At 48.9% G+C, this 20,534-nt stretch overlaps 1 protein-coding gene across 1 annotated transcript in view; it reads right to left on the reverse strand.

Moving 5' to 3' along the window:
* LOC141129358 (uncharacterized) overlaps nt 1–20,534 on the reverse strand; it is a 79,675-nt gene that overhangs the window by 18,259 nt on the left and 40,882 nt on the right. Inside the window, exon 4 of the mRNA XM_073617344.1 lies at nt 5,860–5,951. Coding sequence (XP_073473445.1) covers nt 5,860–5,951 — 92 coding nt within the window. The remainder of the gene's footprint in view (nt 1–5,859; nt 5,952–20,534) is intronic.

The following is a 20,534-nucleotide window of genomic DNA, read 5'->3' on the forward strand; positions in this document are numbered from 1 at the left end:
ATTATCAGAGTAGAGGGAAGGCAATAATAATAATCGGAAATGTGATATGCCGACTGACCCCACACTGCGCACATACTCACCAAACCCGGACATTTGTCTGAGGATCACATTTACTGTCTGTGAATGTTGTTTACACGTCTTTCGTGGGGCCAAGGGCCAGGCTGGGACTTCTAGTGATATATTGTGCACTGAGGACCTTGCTGGGACATATGGTGCCACTGGAATCAATCTGTGATAATTATTTACTGGATAATAATGCCGCAATTGACATTGTCATCACTAGTCTGGTCATCACTGGTCTGGTCATCACTAGTCTGGTCATCACTGGTCTGCTGGTCATCACTAGTCTGGTCATCACTGGTCTGATTAGCACTAGTTTGGTCATCACTGGTATGGTCATCACCTGTCTGGTCATCACCGGTCTGGTCATCACTAGTCTGGTCATCACTGGTCTGGTCATCACTAGTCTGGTCATCACTGGTCTGGTCATCACTAGTCTGGTCATCACTGGTCTGATTAGCACTAGTTTGGTCATCACTGGTATTGTCATCACTGGTATTGTCATCACCAGTCTGGTCATCACCGGTCTGGTCATCACTGGTCTGGTCATCACTGGTCTGGTCATCACTAGTCTGGTCATCACTGGTCTGATTAGCACTAGTTTGGTCATCACTGGTATTGTCATCACCTGTCTGGTCATCACCAGTCTGGTCATCACTAGTCTGGTCATCACTGGTCTGGTCATCACTGGTCTGATTAGCACTAGTTTGGTCATCACTGGTATTGTCATCACCAGTCTGGTCATCACTAGTTTGGTCATCACTAGTCTGGTCATCACTAGTCTGGTCATCACTGGTCTGGTCATCACTGGTCTGGTCATCACTGGTCTGATTAGCACTAGTTTGGGCATCACTGGTATTGTCATCACTTGTCTGGTCATCACTAGTCTGGTCATCACTGGTCTGGTCATCACTGGTCTAGTCATCACTAGTCTGGTCATCACTAGTCTGGTCATCACTGGTCTGGTCATCACTAGTCTGGTCATCACTAGTCTGGTCATCACTAGTCTGGTCATCACTGGTCTGGTCATCACTGGTCTGGTCATCACTAGTCTGGTCATCACTGGTCTGATTAGCACTAGTTTGGTCATCACTGGTATTGTCATCACCTGTCTGGTCATCACTAGTCTGGTCATCACTGGTCTGGTCATCACTGGTCTGGTCATCACTGGTCTGGTCATCACTAGTCTGGTCATCACTAGTCTGGTCATCACTAGTCTGGTCATCACTGGTCTGATTAGCACTAGTTTGGTCATCACTGGTATTGTCATCACCTGTCTGGTCATCACTAGTCTGGTCATCACTGGTCTGGTCATCACTGGTCTGGTCATCACTAGTCTGGTCATCACTAGTCTGGTCATCACTTGTCTGGTCATCACTAGTCTGGTCATCACTAGTCTGGTCATCACTGGTCTGATTAGCACTAGTTTGGTCATCACTGGTATTGTCATCACTAGTCTGGTCATCACTAGTCTGGTCATCACTAGTCTGGTCATCACTAGTCTGGTCATCACTGGTCTGGTCATCACTGGTCTGGTCATCACTGGTCTGGTCATCACTAGTCTGGTCATCACTGGTCTGGTCATCACTGGTCTGGTCATCACTAGTCTGGTCATCACTGGTCTGATTAGCACTAGTTTGGTCATCACTGGTATTGTCATCACCTGCCTGGTCATCACTAGTCTGGTCATCACTGGTCTGGTCATCACTGGTCTGGTCATCACTGGTCTGGTCATCACTAGTCTGGTCATCACTAGTCTGGTCATCACTGGTCTGATTAGCAATAGTTTGGTCATCACTGGTCTGATTAGCACTATTTTGGTCATCACTGGTATTGTCATCACCTGTCTGGTCATCACTAGTCTGGTCATCACTAGTCTGGCCATCACTAGTCTGGTCATCACTGGTCTGATTAGCACTAGTTTGGTCATCACTGGTATTGTCATCACCTGTCTGGTCATCACCGGTCTGGTCATCACTAGTCTGGCCATCACTAGTCTGGTCATCACTGGTCTGATTAGCACTAGTTTGGTCATCACTGGTCTGGTCATCACCTGTCTGGTCATCACTAGTCTGGTCATCACTGGTCTGGTCATCACTGGTCTGGTCATCACTGGTCTGATTAGCACTAGTTTGGTCATCACTGGTATTGTCATCACCTGTCTGGTCATCACTAGTCTGGTCATCACTGGTCTGGTCATCACTGGTCTGGTCATCACTGGTCTGGTCATCACTAGTCTGGTCATCACTGGTCTGGTCATCACTAGTCTGGTCATCACTGGTCTGGTCATCACTAGTCTGGTCATCACTGGTCTGATTAGCACTAGTTTGGTCATCACTGGTATTGTCATCACCTGTCTGGTCATCACTAGTCTGGTCATCACTGGTCTGGTCATCACTGGTCTGGTCATCACTGGTCTGGTCATCACTAGTCTGGTCATCACTGGTCTGATTAGCACTAGTTTGGTCATCACTGGTCTGATTAGCACTAGTTTGGTCATCACTGGTATTGTCATCACCTGTCTTGTCATCACTAGTCTGGTCATCACTGGTCTGGTCATCACTGGTCTGGTCATCACTGGTCTGGTCATCACTGGTCTGATTAGCACTAGTTTGGTCATCACTGGTATTGTCATCACCTGTCTGGTCATCACTAGTCTGGTCATCACTAGTCTGGTCATCACTGGTCTGGTCATCACTAGTCTGGTTATCACTGGTCTGATTAGAACTAGTTTGGTCATCACTGGTATTGTCATCACCTGTCTGGTCATCACTAGTCTGGTCATAACTAGTCTAGTCATCGCTGGTCTGGTCATCACTGGTCTGGTCATCACTGGTCTGGTCATCACTGGTCTGGTCATCACTGATCTGGTCATCACTGGTCTGGTCATCACTGGTCTGGTCATCACTGGTCTGATTAGCACTAGTTTGGTCATCACTGGTATTGTCATCACCTGTCTGGTCATCACTAGTCTGGTCATCACTAGTCTGGTCATCACTGGTCTGGTCATCACTGGTCTGGTCATCACTAGTCTGGTCATCACTAGTCTGGTCATCACTGGTCTGATTAGCACTAGTTTGGTCATCACTGGTATTGTCATCACTAGTCTGGTCATCACTAGTCTGGTCATCACTGGTCTGGTCATCACTAGTCTGGTCATCACTGGTCTGGTCATCACTGGTCTGGTCATCACTGGTCTGGATTCTTGTTTTAGGGATTGATACATGAAGTGGATTTATCTGAATGGTATCAAAATAGTTGGATTTCATTTGTAGCACTGTATGACCGGCAGTACTTACCTCCACACAGAGACTCAACAGTTTTTTCCCCCAGGCTGTGAGAGCCTTCAACTCCAATCCTCTTTGAAACCTCTTCTATTCCTATATATTGTGATCAGGAACGTCTCACGTCCCCTCCTTTTTACTCTTGAATATGCACTAGACACTTTTATAACACTTGCTGCTACAAAGACTTTTGAAAACATATAGTATATGTACAGCTACGTAGTTCCTAGATGTGTAGTCCTCACTGTGTTTTTATTCTTTGTACATCCAGTTATAATTATGTTTAATTTGTATGTAGCACCGTGGCCCTGTAAGATACGATATTTTGTCCTACTGTATGTTCTTACGTGTAGTGGAATGACAATAGGGCTTGACTTGACTTTAAGTCTTGCCCCAAGAATGCTATTTATAGCATAAATGTCCAGCAAATCCAACTTTGATTGGTCTGGTCATCACTAGTCTGGTCATCACTGGTCTGGTCATCACTGGTCTGGTCATCACTGGTCTGGTCATCATTAGTCTGGTCATCACTGGTCTGGTCATCACTGGTCTGGTCATCACTGGTCTTGTTATCATTAGTCTGGTCATCACTGGTCTTGTTATCATTAGTCTGGTCATCACTAGTCTGGTCATCACTGGTCTGGTCATCATTAGTCTGGTCATCACTGGTCTGGTCATCACTGGTCTGGTCATCACTGGTCTTGTTATCATTAGTCTGGTCATCACTGGTCTTGTCATCATTAGTCTGGTCATCACTGGTCTGGTCATCACTGGTCTGGTCATCACTGGTCATGTTATCATTAGTCTGGTCATCACTGGTCTTGTCATCATTAGTCTGGTCATCACTGGTCTGGTCATCACTGGTCTGGTCATCACTAGTCCACTCTTTATTAGTCTGGTCATCACTGGTATTGTCATCACTAGTCTGTTCATCGCTGGTCTGGTCATCACTGGTCTGGTCATCACTGGTCTTGTTATCATTAGTCTGGTCATCACTGGTCTTGTTATCATTAGTCTGGTCATCACTGGTCTTGTTATCATTAGTCTGGTCATCACTAGTCTGGTCATCACTGGTCCGGTCATCACTGGTCCGGTCATCACTGGTCCGATCATCACTGGTCCGGTCATCACTGGTCCGGTCATCACTGGTCTGGTCATTACTGGTCTGGTCATCATTAGTCTGGTCATCACTGGTCTTGTCATCATTAGTCTGGTCATCACTGGTCTGGTCATCACTGGTCTGGTCATCACTGGTCTGGTCATCACTAGTCCACTCTTTATTAGTCTGGTCATCACTGGTCTGGTCATCACTGGTATTGTCATCACTAGTCTGTTCATCGCTGGTCTGGTCATCACTAGTCTGGTCATCACTGGTTTGGTCATCACTGGTTTGGTCATCATCACTGGTTTGGTCATCACTAGTCTGGTCATCACTGGTCTGGTCATCACTAGTCCACTCTTTATTAGTCTGGTCATCACTGGTCTGGTCATCACTGGTATTGTCATCACTAGTCTGTTCATTGCTGGTCTGGTCATCACTAGTCTGGTCATCACTGGTCTGGTCATCACTAGTCTGGTCATCACTAGTCTGGTCATCACTGGTATTGTTATCACTAGTCTGGTCATCACTAGTCTGGTCATCACTGGTCTGGTCATCACTGATCTGGTCATCACTGGTCTGGTCTTCACTGGTCTGGTCTTCACTAGTCTGGTCATCACTGGTCTGGTCATCACTGGTCTTGTCATCACTAGTCTGTTCATCACTAGTCTGGTCATCACTAGTCTGGTCATCACTGGTCTTGTCATCACTGGTATTGTCATTACTAGTCTGGTCATCACTGGTATTGTCATCACTGGTCTGGTCATCACTATTCTGGTCATCACTGGTCTGGTCATCACTGGTCTGGTCATCACTAGTTTGGTCATCACTGGTATTGTCATCACCTGTCTGGTCATCACTAGTCTGGTCATCACTGGTCTGGTCATCACTAGTCTGGTCATCACTGGTCTGGTCATCACTGGTCTGGTCATCACTAGTCTGGTCATCACTAGTCTGGTCATCACTGGTCTAGTCATCACTAGTCTGTTCATCACTAGTCTGGTCATCACTAGTCTGGTCATCACTGGTCTTGTCATCACTGGTATTGTCATTACTAGTCTGGTCATCACTGGTATTGTCATCACTGGTCTGGTCATCACTAGTCTGGTCATCACTGGTCTGGTCATCACTGGTCTGGTCATCACTAGTTTGGTCATCACTGGTATTGTCATCACCTGTCTGGTCATCACTAGTCTGGTCATCACTAGTCTGGTCATCACTGGTCTGGTCATCACTGGTCTGGTCATCACTAGTCTGGTCATCACTGGTCTGGTCATCACTGGTCTGGTCATCACTAGTCTGGTCATCACTGGTCTGGATTCTTGTTTTAGGGATTGATACATGAAGTGGATTTATCTGAATGGTATCAAAATTGTTGGATTTCATTTGTAGCATTGTATGACCGGCAGTACTTACCTCCACACAGAGACTCCTTACAGGTGTGTGTCTCCGGGCAGGCCGAACATGGGGCCCCCACCGTAAACGGCTTCTGACCCTGGAAGTTCCCTCTGTGAGGAGGAGAGAGAGTTCCATCATCATTATTCCATTCCTGGTATGAAGAATCATTCACATCAGATTTATCTACTAGAGTGCTAAGGAGACCATCATGGAGCTCCAACCAGTGGTCGGTAGGGAAACCGTGTGAAGTATGATGGGGCCCTGTAGGGAAACTGCTATGTATGATGGGGCCCCCGTAGGGAAACTGCTGTTTATGATGGGGCTCCATGGGGAAACTGCTGTGTATGATGGTGCACGTAAGGAAAATGCTGTGTATGATAGGGGTACTGTAGGGAAACTGCTGTGTATGATAGTGGTCGCATAGCGAAACTGCTGCAAATGATGGGGGTCCCATAGGGAAACTGCTGTGTATGATAGGGTCCCATAGGGAAACTGCTATGTATGATGGGGCCCCATGTTGGGAAACTGCTGTGTATGATGGGGCTCCATGGGGAAACTGCTGTGTATGTAGGGGCTCCATGGGGAAACTGCTGTGTATGATGGGGCCCGTAAGGAAACTGCTGTGTCTGATAGTGGTCGCATAGCGAAACTGCTGCAAATGATGGGGGTCCCATAGGGAAACTGCTGTGTATGATAGGGTCCCATAAGGAAACTGCTGTGTATGATAGGGATCCTGTAGGGAAACTGCTGTGTATGATGGGGGCCCCATAGGGAAACTGCTGTGTATGATAGGTTCCCATAGGGAAACTGCTGTGTATGATGGGGGTCCCATATGTAAACTGCTGTGTATGATGGCGCCCAGTAGGGAAACTGCTATGTATGATGGGGTCCAGTAGGGAAACTGCTGTGTATGATGGGGGCCCAGTAGAGAAACTCCTGTGTATGATGGGGGTCCCATAGAAAACGTCTATGTATGATTGGGGCCCTTTAAGGAAACTGCTGTGTATGATTGGGTTCCCATAGGGAAACCTCCTTAGCACCCTGGAAGTGGCAGAACCAACTCCTGGAGGTGCTGGCTGTGTGTTTCTGACCAACCAATCAGAATCTGTCAGTATGCGGTACACCTTGCATTGTGTGTATCACCCTGCAGAGGTGAAGGAATCTGGTTCCTCCAGGGTGGTGAAACCTCTTCAAAGAGGAGACTCCATGGCTTTAATGACTTCAGTGTTTAATCTTGGGTGTGGGAGTGGGGGAAGGGGGGTTGGCTGGGAACAGGATAATAATGATGTGAATTATTATGATGTGAACACGTTAAGAAGAACATGGGGGGGGGGGGGGGGGCAATTCTTAATGGGAACATGGAGACCAATTCTCTGACATTAATGGGAACATGGAGACCAATTCTCTGACATTAATGGGGGCCAAGTCTCTGACATTAATGAGGGCCAAGTCTCTGACATTAATGAGAACATTGGGGCCAATTGTCTGGCATTGATGGGGGTCAATTCTGACATTAATGGGAACATGGAGACCAATTCTCTGACATTGATGGGAACATGGGGGCCACTTGTCTGACATTATTGGGAACATGGGGGCCAATTCTCTGACATTAATGGGAACATGGAGACCAATTCTCTGACATTAATGGGGGCCAAGTCTCTGACATTAATGAGGGCCAAGTCTCTGACATTAATGAGAACATTGGGGCCAATTGTCTGGCATTGATGGGGGTCAATTCTGACATTAATGGGAACATGGAGACCAATTCTCTGACATTGATGGGAACATGGGGGCCACTTGTCTGACATTATTGGGAACATGGGGGCCAATTCTCTGACATTAATGTGAACATGGGGGCCAATTGTCTGGCATTGATGGAGACCAATTCTCTGACATTATTGGGATCACGGGGACCAAATCTCTAACAATAATGGGAACATGGGGACCAATTATCTGGCATTGATGGGGGTCAATTCTGACATTAATGGGAACAAGGAGACCAATTCTCTGACATTAATGGAGACCAATTCTCTGACATTAATGGAGACCAATTCTCTGACATTAATGGGGGCCAATTCTCTGACATTAATGGAGACCAATTCTCTGACATTAATGGAGACCAATTCTTTGACATTAATGGGGGCCGATTCTCTGACATTAATGGGGGCCAATTCTCTGACATTAATGGAGACCAATTCTTTGACATTAATGGGGGCCGATTCTCTGACATTAATGGAGACCAATTCTCTGACATTAATGGAGACCAATTCTCTGACATTAATGGAGACCAATTCTTTGACATTAATGGGGGCCAATTCTCTGACATTAATGGGGGCCGATTCTCTGACTTTAATGGGAACATGGGGACCAATTCTCTGACATTTATGGGAACATGGAGACCAATTCTCTGACATTAATGGGAACATGGGGGCCAATTGTCTGGCATTGATGGGGACCAATTTTCTGGCATTAATGGGAACATGGGGGCCAATTGTCTGGCATTGATGGGGGCAAAAGGTCTGACATTAATGGAAACATGAAGACCGAGTCTCTGACATTAATGGGAACATGGGGGCCAATTGTCTGGCATTTATGGGGACCATATCTCTGACATTAATGGGAACATGGGGGCCACATGTCTGGCATTGATGGGGGCAAAAGGTCTGACATTAATGGGAACATGGGGGCCAAGTGTCTGGCATTGATGGGGCTAATGGTCTGACATTAATGGAAACATGGAGACCGAGTCTCTGAAATTAATGGGAACATGGGGCCAATTGTTTGGCATAGATGGAACACGGGTCCAATTCTCGGAAATTATTGGGAACATGGGGGCCAATTGTCTGGCTTTGATGGGGACCAATTCTCTGACATTAATGGAAGATGGGGGAGGCAAGTTTTCTGACTCTAATGGAAGATAGAATATCCTAAAAAATTAATTTTTTGACCCTGCTGATGAAATTGTAGTCTGTGGACTTCAGTCCAGGAAACATTAGAAATGACGGCTTGAATTCACCGGACACTTCATAGTACAGATATATTGTGATTAGGAGAAATGTAAGTTTATTGTAAATAGTCCTGTAAAGAGACACCTTGTATTATGTTGGGCTGTGGCCTTGTGATTGTATTATCTAGTGCTGTGGCCCCTCTGATTGTATTATCTAGTGCTGTGGCCCCTGTGATTGTATTATGTTGTGCTGTGGCCCCTCTGATTGTATTATGTAGGGCTTTGGCCCCTCTAATTGAATATGGTGGATTGTGGCCCCTGTGGTTGTAAACAGTGGACTGTGGCCCCTGTGATTGGAGTGCAGTGGACTGTGGCCCCTGTGATTGGATAATGGTGAACTGTGGCCCCTGTGATTGGATAATGGTGGGCTGGGGCCCCTGTGATTGTGTGAATTGGGGTTAATTTCTGGGCTGCTGGCGGAGCGGAGTCCCCCGTGTCGCAGTCATCCGACATCTCACATTTCTCTCTGCTTCCAGCTACTATAAGTAAAGCCAGGTGACAGACGTTCGCCGGGCGAGGAGCGTTCTCCCAGGGCCGAGGGGCAAGGAGCTTTCACCCGGGGAGGAGGGGCGAGGAGCGTTCTCCTGGGGACGAGGGGCGAGGAGCGTTCTCCCAGGGCCGAGGGGCGAGGAGCTTTCACCCGGGGAGGAGGGGCGAGGAGCGTTCTCCTGGGGACGAGGGGCGAGGAGCGTTCTCCCAGGGCCGAGGGGCGAGGAGCTTTCACCCGGGGAGGAGGGGCGAGGAGCGTTCTCCTGGGGACGAGGGGCGAAGAGCGTTCTCCCAGGGCCGAGGGGCGAGGAGCTTTCACCCGGGGAGGAGGGGCGAGGAGCTTTCACCCGGGGAGGAGGGGCGAGGATTGTTCTCCTGGGGACGAGGGGCGAGGAGCGTTCTCCCAGGGCCGAGGGGCGAGGAGCTTTCACCCGGGGAGGAGGGGCGAGGATTGTTCTCCTGGGGACGAGGGGCGAGGAGCGTTCTCCCGGGGAGGAGGGGCGAGGAGCGTTCTACCGGGGAGGAGGGGCGAGGAGCGTTCTACCGGGGAGGAGGGGCGAGGAGCGTTCTCCTGGGGACGAGGGGCGAGGAGCGTTCTCCCAGGGCCGAGGGGCGAGGAGCTTTCACCCGGGGAGGAGGGGCGAGGAGCGTTCTCCCGGGGAGGAGGGGCGAGGAGCGTTCACCTGGGTAGGAGGGCGGAGGTCCTTTCAGCACAACGCACATCAGCTGACAGGGTGGAGCGCATGAGGCTATAGGGGGGGCTCCGCACTACACTGAATACCATTAACTCCAATAGTGGTATATATATCCCCCAATATATATAGATATATGTTCAGCATATACACCCCTCCCCCCTGTATACACACCAATCAGCCATAACATTTTGTCCACTGACTGTATACAATATAACGTATCTGACAAAAGTAAGTACACCCCTCAGTGACATTTGTGTAAATCTTTTCTTCTATCTTTTCATGTGACAACACTGAAGAAATGACACTTGTCTACAATGTAAAGTAGTGAGTGTACAGCTTGTATAACAGTGTAAATTTACTGTCCCCTCAAAATAACTCAACACACAGCCATTAATGTCTAAACCGCTGGCAACAAAAGTCAGTACACCCCTAAGTGAAAATCTCCAAATTGGGCCCAAAGTGTCAATATTTTGTGTGGCCACCATTATTTTCCAGCACTGCCTTAACCCTCTTGGACATGGAGGTCACCAGAGCTTCATAGGTTGTCACTGGAGTCCTCTTCCCCTCCTCCATGACGACATCACAGAGCTGGTGGATATTAGAGACCTTGCGCTCCTCCACCTTCCGTTTGAGGATGTCCCACAGATGATCAATAGGGTTTAGGTCTGGAGACATGCTTGGCCAGTCCATCACCTTTACCCTCAGCTTCTTTAGCAAGGCAGTGGTGGTCTTGGAGGTGTGTTTGGGGTGGTTATCATGTTGGAATACTGCCCTGCGGTCCAGTCTCTGAAGGGAGGGGATCATGCTCCTCTTCAGTATGTCACAGTACATGTTGGCATTCATGGTTCCCTCAATGATCTGTAGCCCCCCAGTGCCGGCAGCACTCATGTACCCCCAGACCATGACACTCCCACCACCATGCTTGACTGTAGACAAGACACACTTGTCTTTGTCCTCCTCACCTGGTTGCCCCCACACACGCTTGTCACCATCTGAACCAAATACGTTTATCTTGTTCTCATCAGACCACAGGACATGGTTCCAGTAATCCATGTCCTTAGTCTGCTTGTCTTCAGCAAACTGTTTGTGGACTTTCTTGTACATCATCTTTAGAAGAGGCTTCCTTCTGGGATGACAGCCATGCAGACCAATTTGTCAGTTTTCCCAAATAAATGAAGTGAAAACCTCACTTTTTACCCTGAGATGGGGAATATTTTGGGCTGACTATTATTATTATACAGGATTTATATGGCACCAACAGGTTATGCAGCGCTGTACAATATCAAAGGGAGACATTACAGTTACAATACTATAAAATACAAGAGGTTAGGAGAGCTCAGAAGAGCTTACAATCTAAGAGCGTGGGTCAAGTGGTTATAACTGTGGGAAATGAGCTGATGAAAGTGGTAAAAGACTAGTTGGAGGCGTGATAGGCTTCCCTTAAGAAATGAGTTTCAGGCAACCTCGGCACTCCAGCTGTGGTGAAACTACAAATCCCATCATGCCTCTGCCTTTAGGAGTCATGCCTGTGATTATCGGGTCTTGCAATGTCTCGTGGGACTTGTAGTTTCAAAATAGCTGGAGGGCTCAGGTTGCCTACCCCTGGACTAAAGGCAGACAGAGTAGGAGATAGCCGGACAGTTTGGGTTAGGGAGTTCCAGAGGATGGTAGAGGCTCTGGAGAAGTCCTGGAGACGAGCATGGTAGAAGGCGACTAGAGAGCAGGAGGTCTTTGGAGGAGCGGAGAGGACAGAAACTAGTTGGGGAATGTTTTTATTGATATTATCTATGTAGCGCTCACCCCCCGGGGAGGCCGCTGAGAATATAATCAGGTCTCCTGACTAGTACAGAGGCTGCCAGGCACACGCACACCGACAACACAGGTCAGTTCAGGCAGGAAAGTCTTCAAGAACTTTATCAGGAAATGGGTTCAGGGATCAGAATACCCCAAATGGTAGCAGAAATAACAGGGGGACAGCTTCTCACTAGTCTTCTCTAAGCAGCCTTTCCTGGAGGTGGCCAGTATATATAGGACTCTATAAGAGGAGTCCCAGTCCATATAGCATCCTCTGGCACTGTACACAGCAAGGTCTTCACTCACAATGCCCCAGGAGCTGTCTGCCACCCAGCAACCATAGGTAGATCCTCAGTGAGGGAGACAAAAGATCCTTCTCCAGACCAGGACTCCAGGGTAGTGCTCTCCACCAAATAATCCTTTAGCAATCTCCTCCAGGCCCTCAACCCAGCAGCTGCTGCCCAGACTGCAATTCTTATGGTAGTAGCTCTCTCTCCCAGGAGGACGTGAACCCCACCTTAAAAAGGAAAGATCACTTTGGAAGGGCCTCCCAAATATGTATCACCTTCCCAGCCACCTTCTGGATACTTCCTTCCAGAGATTGGCTGGGGCCTGATAAATATTTACACTGGTCATTTGATTTTCCCAGAAGTAGGTCAGAGAAATCAAACACCCAGATCAGGAAACCCTGACCAGACAAAAGTAATAGATCACCGCCAATCCACTGACTACAGTGAGGCCAAAACTACATTACACCTAGCAGCCTAACCAGAGGAGGGCGCTATATATATATATATATATATTGTGAGAGTGAGAGCCCCTGTCTTAGTGAAAATGTGTGTAAAATGGACACAGGACTCTCAAAGAAGCAATTTGAGAAGTTCCAGCAAAAGATCGGTAAGCAGAGAAAACTTTGCTTTAAGTTTTCTCTGGATTTTGTAAGTCTGGATTGGGGCTGGAAACTTGAAGACTTCAAAGAGCATTGGGAGGGATGGAGTCTTCAGTCATGTGTCCGGGTTTTCCAGAAGCTCTGCAGGTTGTGTGTGTGTCCGGGTTTTCCAGAAGCTCTGCAGGTTGTGTGTGTGTCCGGGTTTTCCCGAAGCTCTGCAGGTTGTGTGTGTGTCCGGGTTTTCCCGAAGCTCTGCAGGTTGTGTGTGTGTCCGGGTTTTCCAGAAGCTCTGCAGGTTGTGTGTGTGTCCGGGTTTTCCAGAAGCTCTGCAGGTTGTGTGTGTGTCCGGGTTTTCCCGAAGCTCTGCAGGTTGTGTGTTTGTCTGGGTTTTCCAGAAGCTCTGCAGGTTGTGTGTGTGTCCGGGTTTTCCCGAAGCTCTGCAGGTTGTGTGTGTGTCTGGGTTTTCCAGAAGCTCTGCAGGTTGTGTGTGTGTCCGGGTTTTCCCGAAGCTCTGCAGGTTGTGTGTGTGTCCGGGTTTTCCAGAAGCTCTGCAGGTTGTGTGTGTGTCCGGGTTTTCCAGAAGCTCTGCAGGTTGTGTGTGTGTCCGGGTTTTCCAGAAGCTCTGCAGGTTGTGTGTGTGTCCGGGTTTTCCAGAAGCTCTGCAGGTTGTGTGTGTGTCCGGGTTTTCCCGAAGCTCTGCAGGTTGTGTGTGTGTCCGGGTTTTCCAGAAGCTCTGCAGGTTGTGTGTGTGTCTGGGTTTTCCAGAAGCTCTGCAGGTTGTGTGTGTGTCCGGGTTTTCCAGAAGCTCTGCAGGTTGTGTGTGTGTCCAGGTTTTCCGGAAGCTCTGCAGGTTGTGTGTGTGTCCGGGTTTTCCGGAAGCTCTGCAGGTTGTGTGTGTGTCCGGGTTTTCCAGAAGCTCTGCAGGTTGTGTGTGTGTCCGGGTTTTCCAGAAGCTCTGCAGGTTGTGTGTGTGTCCGGGTTTTCCAGAAGCTCTGCAGGTTGTGTGTGTGTCCGGGTTTTCCAGAAGCTCTGCAGGTTGTGTGTGTGTCCGGGTTTTCCAGAAGCTCTGCAGGTTGTGTGTGTGTCCGGGTTTTCCAGAAGCTCTGCAGGTTGTGTGTGTGTCCGGGTTTTCCCGAAGCTCTGCAGGTTGTGTGTTTGTCTGGGTTTTCCAGAAGCTCTGCAGGTTGTGTGTGTGTCCGGGTTTTCCCGAAGCTCTGCAGGTTGTGTGTGTGTCTGGGTTTTCCAGAAGCTCTGCAGGTTGTGTGTGTGTCCGGGTTTTCCCGAAGCTCTGCAGGTTGTGTGTGTGTCCGGGTTTTCCAGAAGCTCTGCAGGTTGTGTGTGTGTCCGGGTTTTCCAGAAGCTCTGCAGGTTGTGTGTGTGTCCGGGTTTTCCAGAAGCTCTGCAGGTTGTGTGTGTGTCCGGGTTTTCCAGAAGCTCTGCAGGTTGTGTGTGTGTCCGGGTTTTCCCGAAGCTCTGCAGGTTGTGTGTGTGTCCGGGTTTTCCAGAAGCTCTGCAGGTTGTGTGTGTGTCTGGGTTTTCCAGAAGCTCTGCAGGTTGTGTGTGTGTCCGGGTTTTCCAGAAGCTCTGCAGGTTGTGTGTGTGTCCAGGTTTTCCGGAAGCTCTGCAGGTTGTGTGTGTGTCCGGGTTTTCCGGAAGCTCTGCAGGTTGTGTGTGTGTCCGGGTTTTCCAGAAGCTCTGCAGGTTGTGTGTGTGTCCGGGTTTTCCAGAAGCTCTGCAGGTTGTGTGTGTGTCCGGGTTTTCCAGAAGCTCTGCAGGTTGTGTGTGTGTCCGGGTTTTCCAGAAGCTCTGCAGGTTGTGTGTGTGTCCGGGTTTTCCAGAAGCTCTGCAGGTTGTGTGTGTGTGTCCGGGTTTTCCAGAAGCTCTGCAGGTTGTGTGTGTGTCCGGGTGCACACACCCGTTGGAAGGCAGAGCTGAGCATAGCTCAGGGTGTGTTGGGAAAGGAGTTGGTGTTGGAGCAGTTTCTGCAGACAGGAGGGAGGTGTGCTGCCATTTAAGACCCCAGGCAACATCCTTGAGACGGCACTCCATGTGGGAGAGGTTCCAGGTCCGTGGACTGAGAGAGTTGGGCCAGCTGAAAGAGTCGGGGAGACCATAGCTGAGACACCTAGAAGAGAGAGTCTTGGGGACCAGAGGGGACCGTGAGTCTTGGGGACCAGAGGGGACCGTGAGTCTTGGGGACCAGAGGGGACTGTGAGTCTTGGGGACCAGAGAGGACTGTGAGTCTTGGGGACCAGAGGGGACTGTGAGTCTTGGAGGAGTGTCAGGAGAGCCCCTTCCTAGAGGCCAGTAGTGGGCTGTGCAGCAAGGAACTGCGCCCAAGGCTGATCGAGCCTTAAGAGCCAGGTGGATTGGCATTTTTCAGTTGTTGTTGTTCTGGGAGAAGAATCCCTGTGTGGGAAAACTAAACGTGTGTGTGAACTTTCATCTTTTTGTTACTTTCAATAAAAGTGGGCTACCACGCCCTTAAACCTTAGTTCCTGTTGGCTGTGAACTCACATAAAACTCATCTATCACTGAGCTGGACATCCCCCAATGTCACAATATATATTACAGGGCTTTATTTCAGCAGAAACCTGGGGGAACGCAGTTCCGGGGCCTCCAGCATGGAATGTATGGCAAGGGGTGGTTGGGTATGCTGGAGGGTCTATCAATACTGGCTTCTGGGGAATCTATTGTCCCTGGGGGGATCTGTTGTTGCTGGTGGGGTTTCAATAGTTGCTGGGAGGGATCTACAGCGAGTTGCATTAATGCCAAAGAGCTCAATTTTGGTCTCCTCTGACCACAGAACCTTCTCCCAATCCTTCTCTGAATCATTTAGATGTTCATTGGCATGATAGTATGTGCCTTCTTGAGGAGGGGGACGTGTTTGGAAGAAGAACAATGCTGACTATGACCCTAAGAACATCATCCCTACAGTCACACACCATCCCTACAGTCACACACGGAGGTGGAAACATGATGATTTGGGGCTGTTTCTTTGATAAAGGTTCAGGCCGACTTTGCCGCATTGAGGGGCCAATGGACGGGACCATGTATTGTAAGATCTTGGAGGAGAACCTTCTTCCCTCATCCAGAACACTGAAGATGGGTCATGGATGGGTCTTCCAGCATGACAATGACCCAAAACATACCGCCAAGGCAACAAAGGAGGGGCTCAAGAAGAAGCACATTAAGGTCATGGAGTGGCCTATCCAGTCTCCAGACCTTAATCCTATAGAAAATTTATGGAGGAGCTGAAACTTTGAGTTGTTAAGCGACAGCCAAGATACCTTAAGGATTTAGAGAAGATCTGTAAAGAAGAGTGGACCAAAATCCCTCCTGAGATGTGTGCAAACCTGATCACCACCTACAAGAAACGTCTGACCTCTGTGATCACCAACAAGGGTTTCTCCACCAACTACTAAGTCATGTTTTGTGAAGGGGATCAAATACTTATTTTACTCACTGAACTGCAACTCCATTTATAACATTTGTATCGTTTTTTCTGGATTTTTGGTTGATATTCTGTCTCTATCATATAAAATACACCTATGATAACAATTATAGACCCTTCATTTCTTTGTAAGTGGGCAAAACTTACACCATCTGCAGGGGAGACGATCGTTATTTTCATAGTAAATAAGTCAGCTCCCCCAGGCACCGTGGTGTTCCTCGGCCTGTAGCCCGGAGACAGATCACACCATTGTGTTCCTCATTAGGGACAATGTGATTGTGCCTTGTTGCCGGTTGGTTGTCCTCTTCTCTAGGACCCTCCGATGCATTCCACATGGGTTTTGTTGGCCACAATATTAGTAGGACAGAGAGGAGAAGGTTGGGGTTTGTTCCCAGGAAAGCTTCCGGCAGATGTCTCTCACTCATGGATTAGCTGCGTCCAGCTTGGTGTGTTTTCCATGTCTATCCTCACAGCTCACATTATTTTCTCCATTTCATTAATCACAAGTGACTTTCCTGACGAGGATTGTACGTCTCCTCCATCGAATCCTGGTGATGGCAGACTAACCCCCATCCCCCCCCCCCCGCCCGCCGCAGAAACCAGCCTGGAAAAGTCATTTTCTTTCCCTCCCAGAGTCACAGTAATAAAGCCAGATCCGGCCTTCCCGGTCATATTATTGTGTTCCCGGCCAACTCTCTCCAGCTGAACATTCTTCAGCTTCTCCAGGGATTCCTTTATAGACTTCAGCTAGGAGGAGGCGCACACTGTGACAGGACGGGGATGCAGCGGGCATCTGCACTGCAGCTGGGGGTGCAGAACACATTTGTGCCACAGCTGAGATGCCTCCTGCACCCCTCATCAATGTACCACTAGACAGAACACAGATGTCCCCTACACCCCCAGCCACAGCACAGATGCCTCCTGCACCCCTCATCAATGTACGGGTACACCTTGAAATCAGAGCATAGATACCCTCTACAGGTCAATTCATGGCAAAGATGCCCCCTACACCCCCAGTCACACCACATCAACCCCCCCCATAGCACACCTGATCCATGTACCACTAGACAGAGCACAGATGTCCCCTACACCCCCAGCCAAAGCAGAGATGCCCCCTACACCCCCAGCCAAAGCACAGATACTTTATGTACCCCCAGTTCACCTGTACATTCAGACCATCTATACACCCAGCTCACCTGTACACCCACATCACCTGTACACCCACATCACCTGTACACCCACATCACCTGTACACCCACATCACCTGTACACCCACATCACCTGTACACCCAGCTCACCTGTACACCCACATCACCTGTACACCCAGCTCACCTGTACACCCTGATCACCAGTAAACCCAGATCACCTGTACACCCACATCACATGTACGCCCACATCACCTGTACACCCAGCTCACCTGTACACCCAGCTCACCTGTACACCCACATCACCTGTACACCCAGCTCACCTGTACACCCACATCACCTGTACTCCCAGCTCACCTGTACACCCACATCACCTGTACACCCAGCTCACCTGTACACCCACATCACCTGTACACCCAGCTCACCTGTACACCCACATCACCTGTACACCCAGCTCACCTGTACTCCCAGTTCACCTGTACACCCACATCACCTGTACACCCACATCACCTGTACACCCAGCTCACCTGTACACCCACATCACCTGTACACCCAGCTCACCTGTACACCCTGATCACCAGTAAACCCAGATCACCTGTACACCCACATCACATGTACGCCCACATCACCTGTACACCCAGCTCACCTGTACACCCAGCTCACCTGTACACCCACATCACCTGTACACCCAGCTCACCTGTACACCCACATCACCTGTACACCCAGCTCACCTGTACACCCAGATCACCTGTACACCCACATCACCTGTACACCCACATCACCTGTACACCCACAACACCTGTACACCCACATCACCTGTACACCCAGCTCACCTGTACACCCACATCACCTGTACACCCACATCACCTGTACACCCACATCACCTGTACACCTAGCTCACCTGTACACCCAGCTCACCTGTACACCCAGATCACCTGTACACCCACATCACCTGTACACCCACAACACCTGTACTCCCAGCTCACCTGTACACCCACATCACCTGTACACCCAGCTCACCTGTACACCCACATCACCTGTACACCCACATCACCTGTACACCCACATCACCTGTACACCTAGCTCACCTGTACACCCAGCTCACCTGTACACCCAGATCACCTGTACACCCAGATCACCTGTACACCCACATCACCTGTACACCCACAACACCTGTACTCCCAGCTCACCTGTACACCCACATCACCTGTACACCCAGCTCACCTGTACACCCACATCACCTGTACACCCACATCACCTGTACACCTAGCTCACCTGTACACCTAGCTCACCTGTACACCCAGCTCACCTGTACACCCAGATCACCTGTACACCCACATCACCTGTACACCCAGCTCACCTGTACACCCAGCTCACCTGTACACCCTGATCACCAGTAAACCCAGATCACCTGTACACCCAGATCAACTGTATGCCCACATCACATGTACACCCAGCTCACCTGTATGCCCACATCACATGTACACCCACATCACCTGTACACCCAGCTCACCTGTACAACCCTAGTAACCCTAAACCTAGGAAACCCAACCCTAACCCTAGTAACCCTAAAGCTAGGAAATGTAACCATAGGAACTCTAAACTTAGGAAACCTAACCCTAGTAACCCTAACCCTAAGAATTCTAACCCTAGCAAACCTAACCATAACCCTTGTAACCCTAACCCTAGGAACCCTAAACTTAGGAAACCTAACCCTAGTAACCCTAACCCTAAGAACGCTAACCCTTACCCTAGGAAACATGACCTTAACCCTAGGAACCCTAACCCTAAGAACTCTAACCATAACCCTAGGAAACCTTACCCTAGTAACCCTAAACCTAGGAAACCTAACCTTATGAATGCTAATCCTAGGAACGCTAACCCTAAACCTATGAAACCTAGTCCTAACCCTAGGAACCCTAACCTTAGTAGCCTCAACCCTTGGAGCCATAAACCCTAGGAACCCTAACCCTAGGTGCGGTAACCCTAAACCTAGGAACCCTAACCCTATTAACCCTAAACCTAGTAGCCATAACCCTAGGAAACCTAACCCTAACAACCTTAACCCTAGGAACCCTAACGCTAATGCTAGGAAACCTAAACCTAGGAACCCTAACTCTAGGAACCCTAAACCTAGGAAACGTAACCCTAAACCTAGTAACCCTAACCCTAGGAACCCTAACCCTAAGAAACCCAACCCCAACCCTAGTAACCTTAACCCTAAGAAACCTAACCCTAAACCTAGGAACCCTAACCCTAGTAACCCTAATCCTAGTAACCATAACACTAGGAAACCTAACCCTAGGAACCCCAACCTTAGTAGCCCTAACCCTTGGAACCATAAACCCTAGGAACCCTAACCCTAGGAATGGTAGCCCTAAACCTAGGAACCCTAACCCTATTAACCCTAAACCTAGTAGCCATAACCCTAGGAAACTTAACCCTAACAACCTTAACCCTAGGAAACCTAACGCTAATGCTAGGAAACCTAAACCTAAACCTAGGAACCCTAACTCTAGGAACCCTAAACCTAGGAAACTTAACCCTAAACTTAGTAACACTAACCCTAGGAACCCTAACCCTAAGAAACCCAACCCCAACCCTAGTAACCTTAACACTAAGAAACCTAACCCTAAACCTAGGAACCCTAACCCTAGTAACCCTAATCCTAGTAACCATAACACTAGGAAACCTAACCCTAGGAACCCCAACCTTAGTAGCCCTAACCCTTGGAACCATAAACCCTAGGAACCCTAACCCTATTAACCCTAAACCTAGTAGCCATAACCCTAGGAAACTTAACCCTAACAACCTTAACCCTAGGAACCCTAACGCTAATGCTAGGAAACCTAATCCTAACCCTAGGAACTCTAAACCTAGGAACCCTAACCCTAGGAAACCTAAACCTAGGAAACTTAACCCTAAACCTAGTAACCCAAACAAAACCTAGGAACCCTAACGCTAGGAAACTTAACCCTAGTAACCCTAAACCTAGTAACCATAACACTAGGAAACCTAACCCTAGTAACCCTAACCCTAGTAACCCTAACTCTGGGAAACCTAACCCTAGTAACCCTAACCCTGGGAAACCTAACCCTAGTAACCCTAACCCTAGTAACCCTAACTCTGGGAAACCTAACCCTAGTAACCCTAACCCTAGGAACCCTAAAGGAGTGTCATCGTCTTTGTGAAAAGTGTCAGCTAAAGGCATTTCCCACCA

Source organism: Aquarana catesbeiana, linkage group LG01, assembly GCF_042186555.1.
Source record: "Aquarana catesbeiana isolate 2022-GZ linkage group LG01, ASM4218655v1, whole genome shotgun sequence".
NCBI classification, from domain to species: Eukaryota; Metazoa; Chordata; class Amphibia; order Anura; family Ranidae; genus Aquarana; species Aquarana catesbeiana.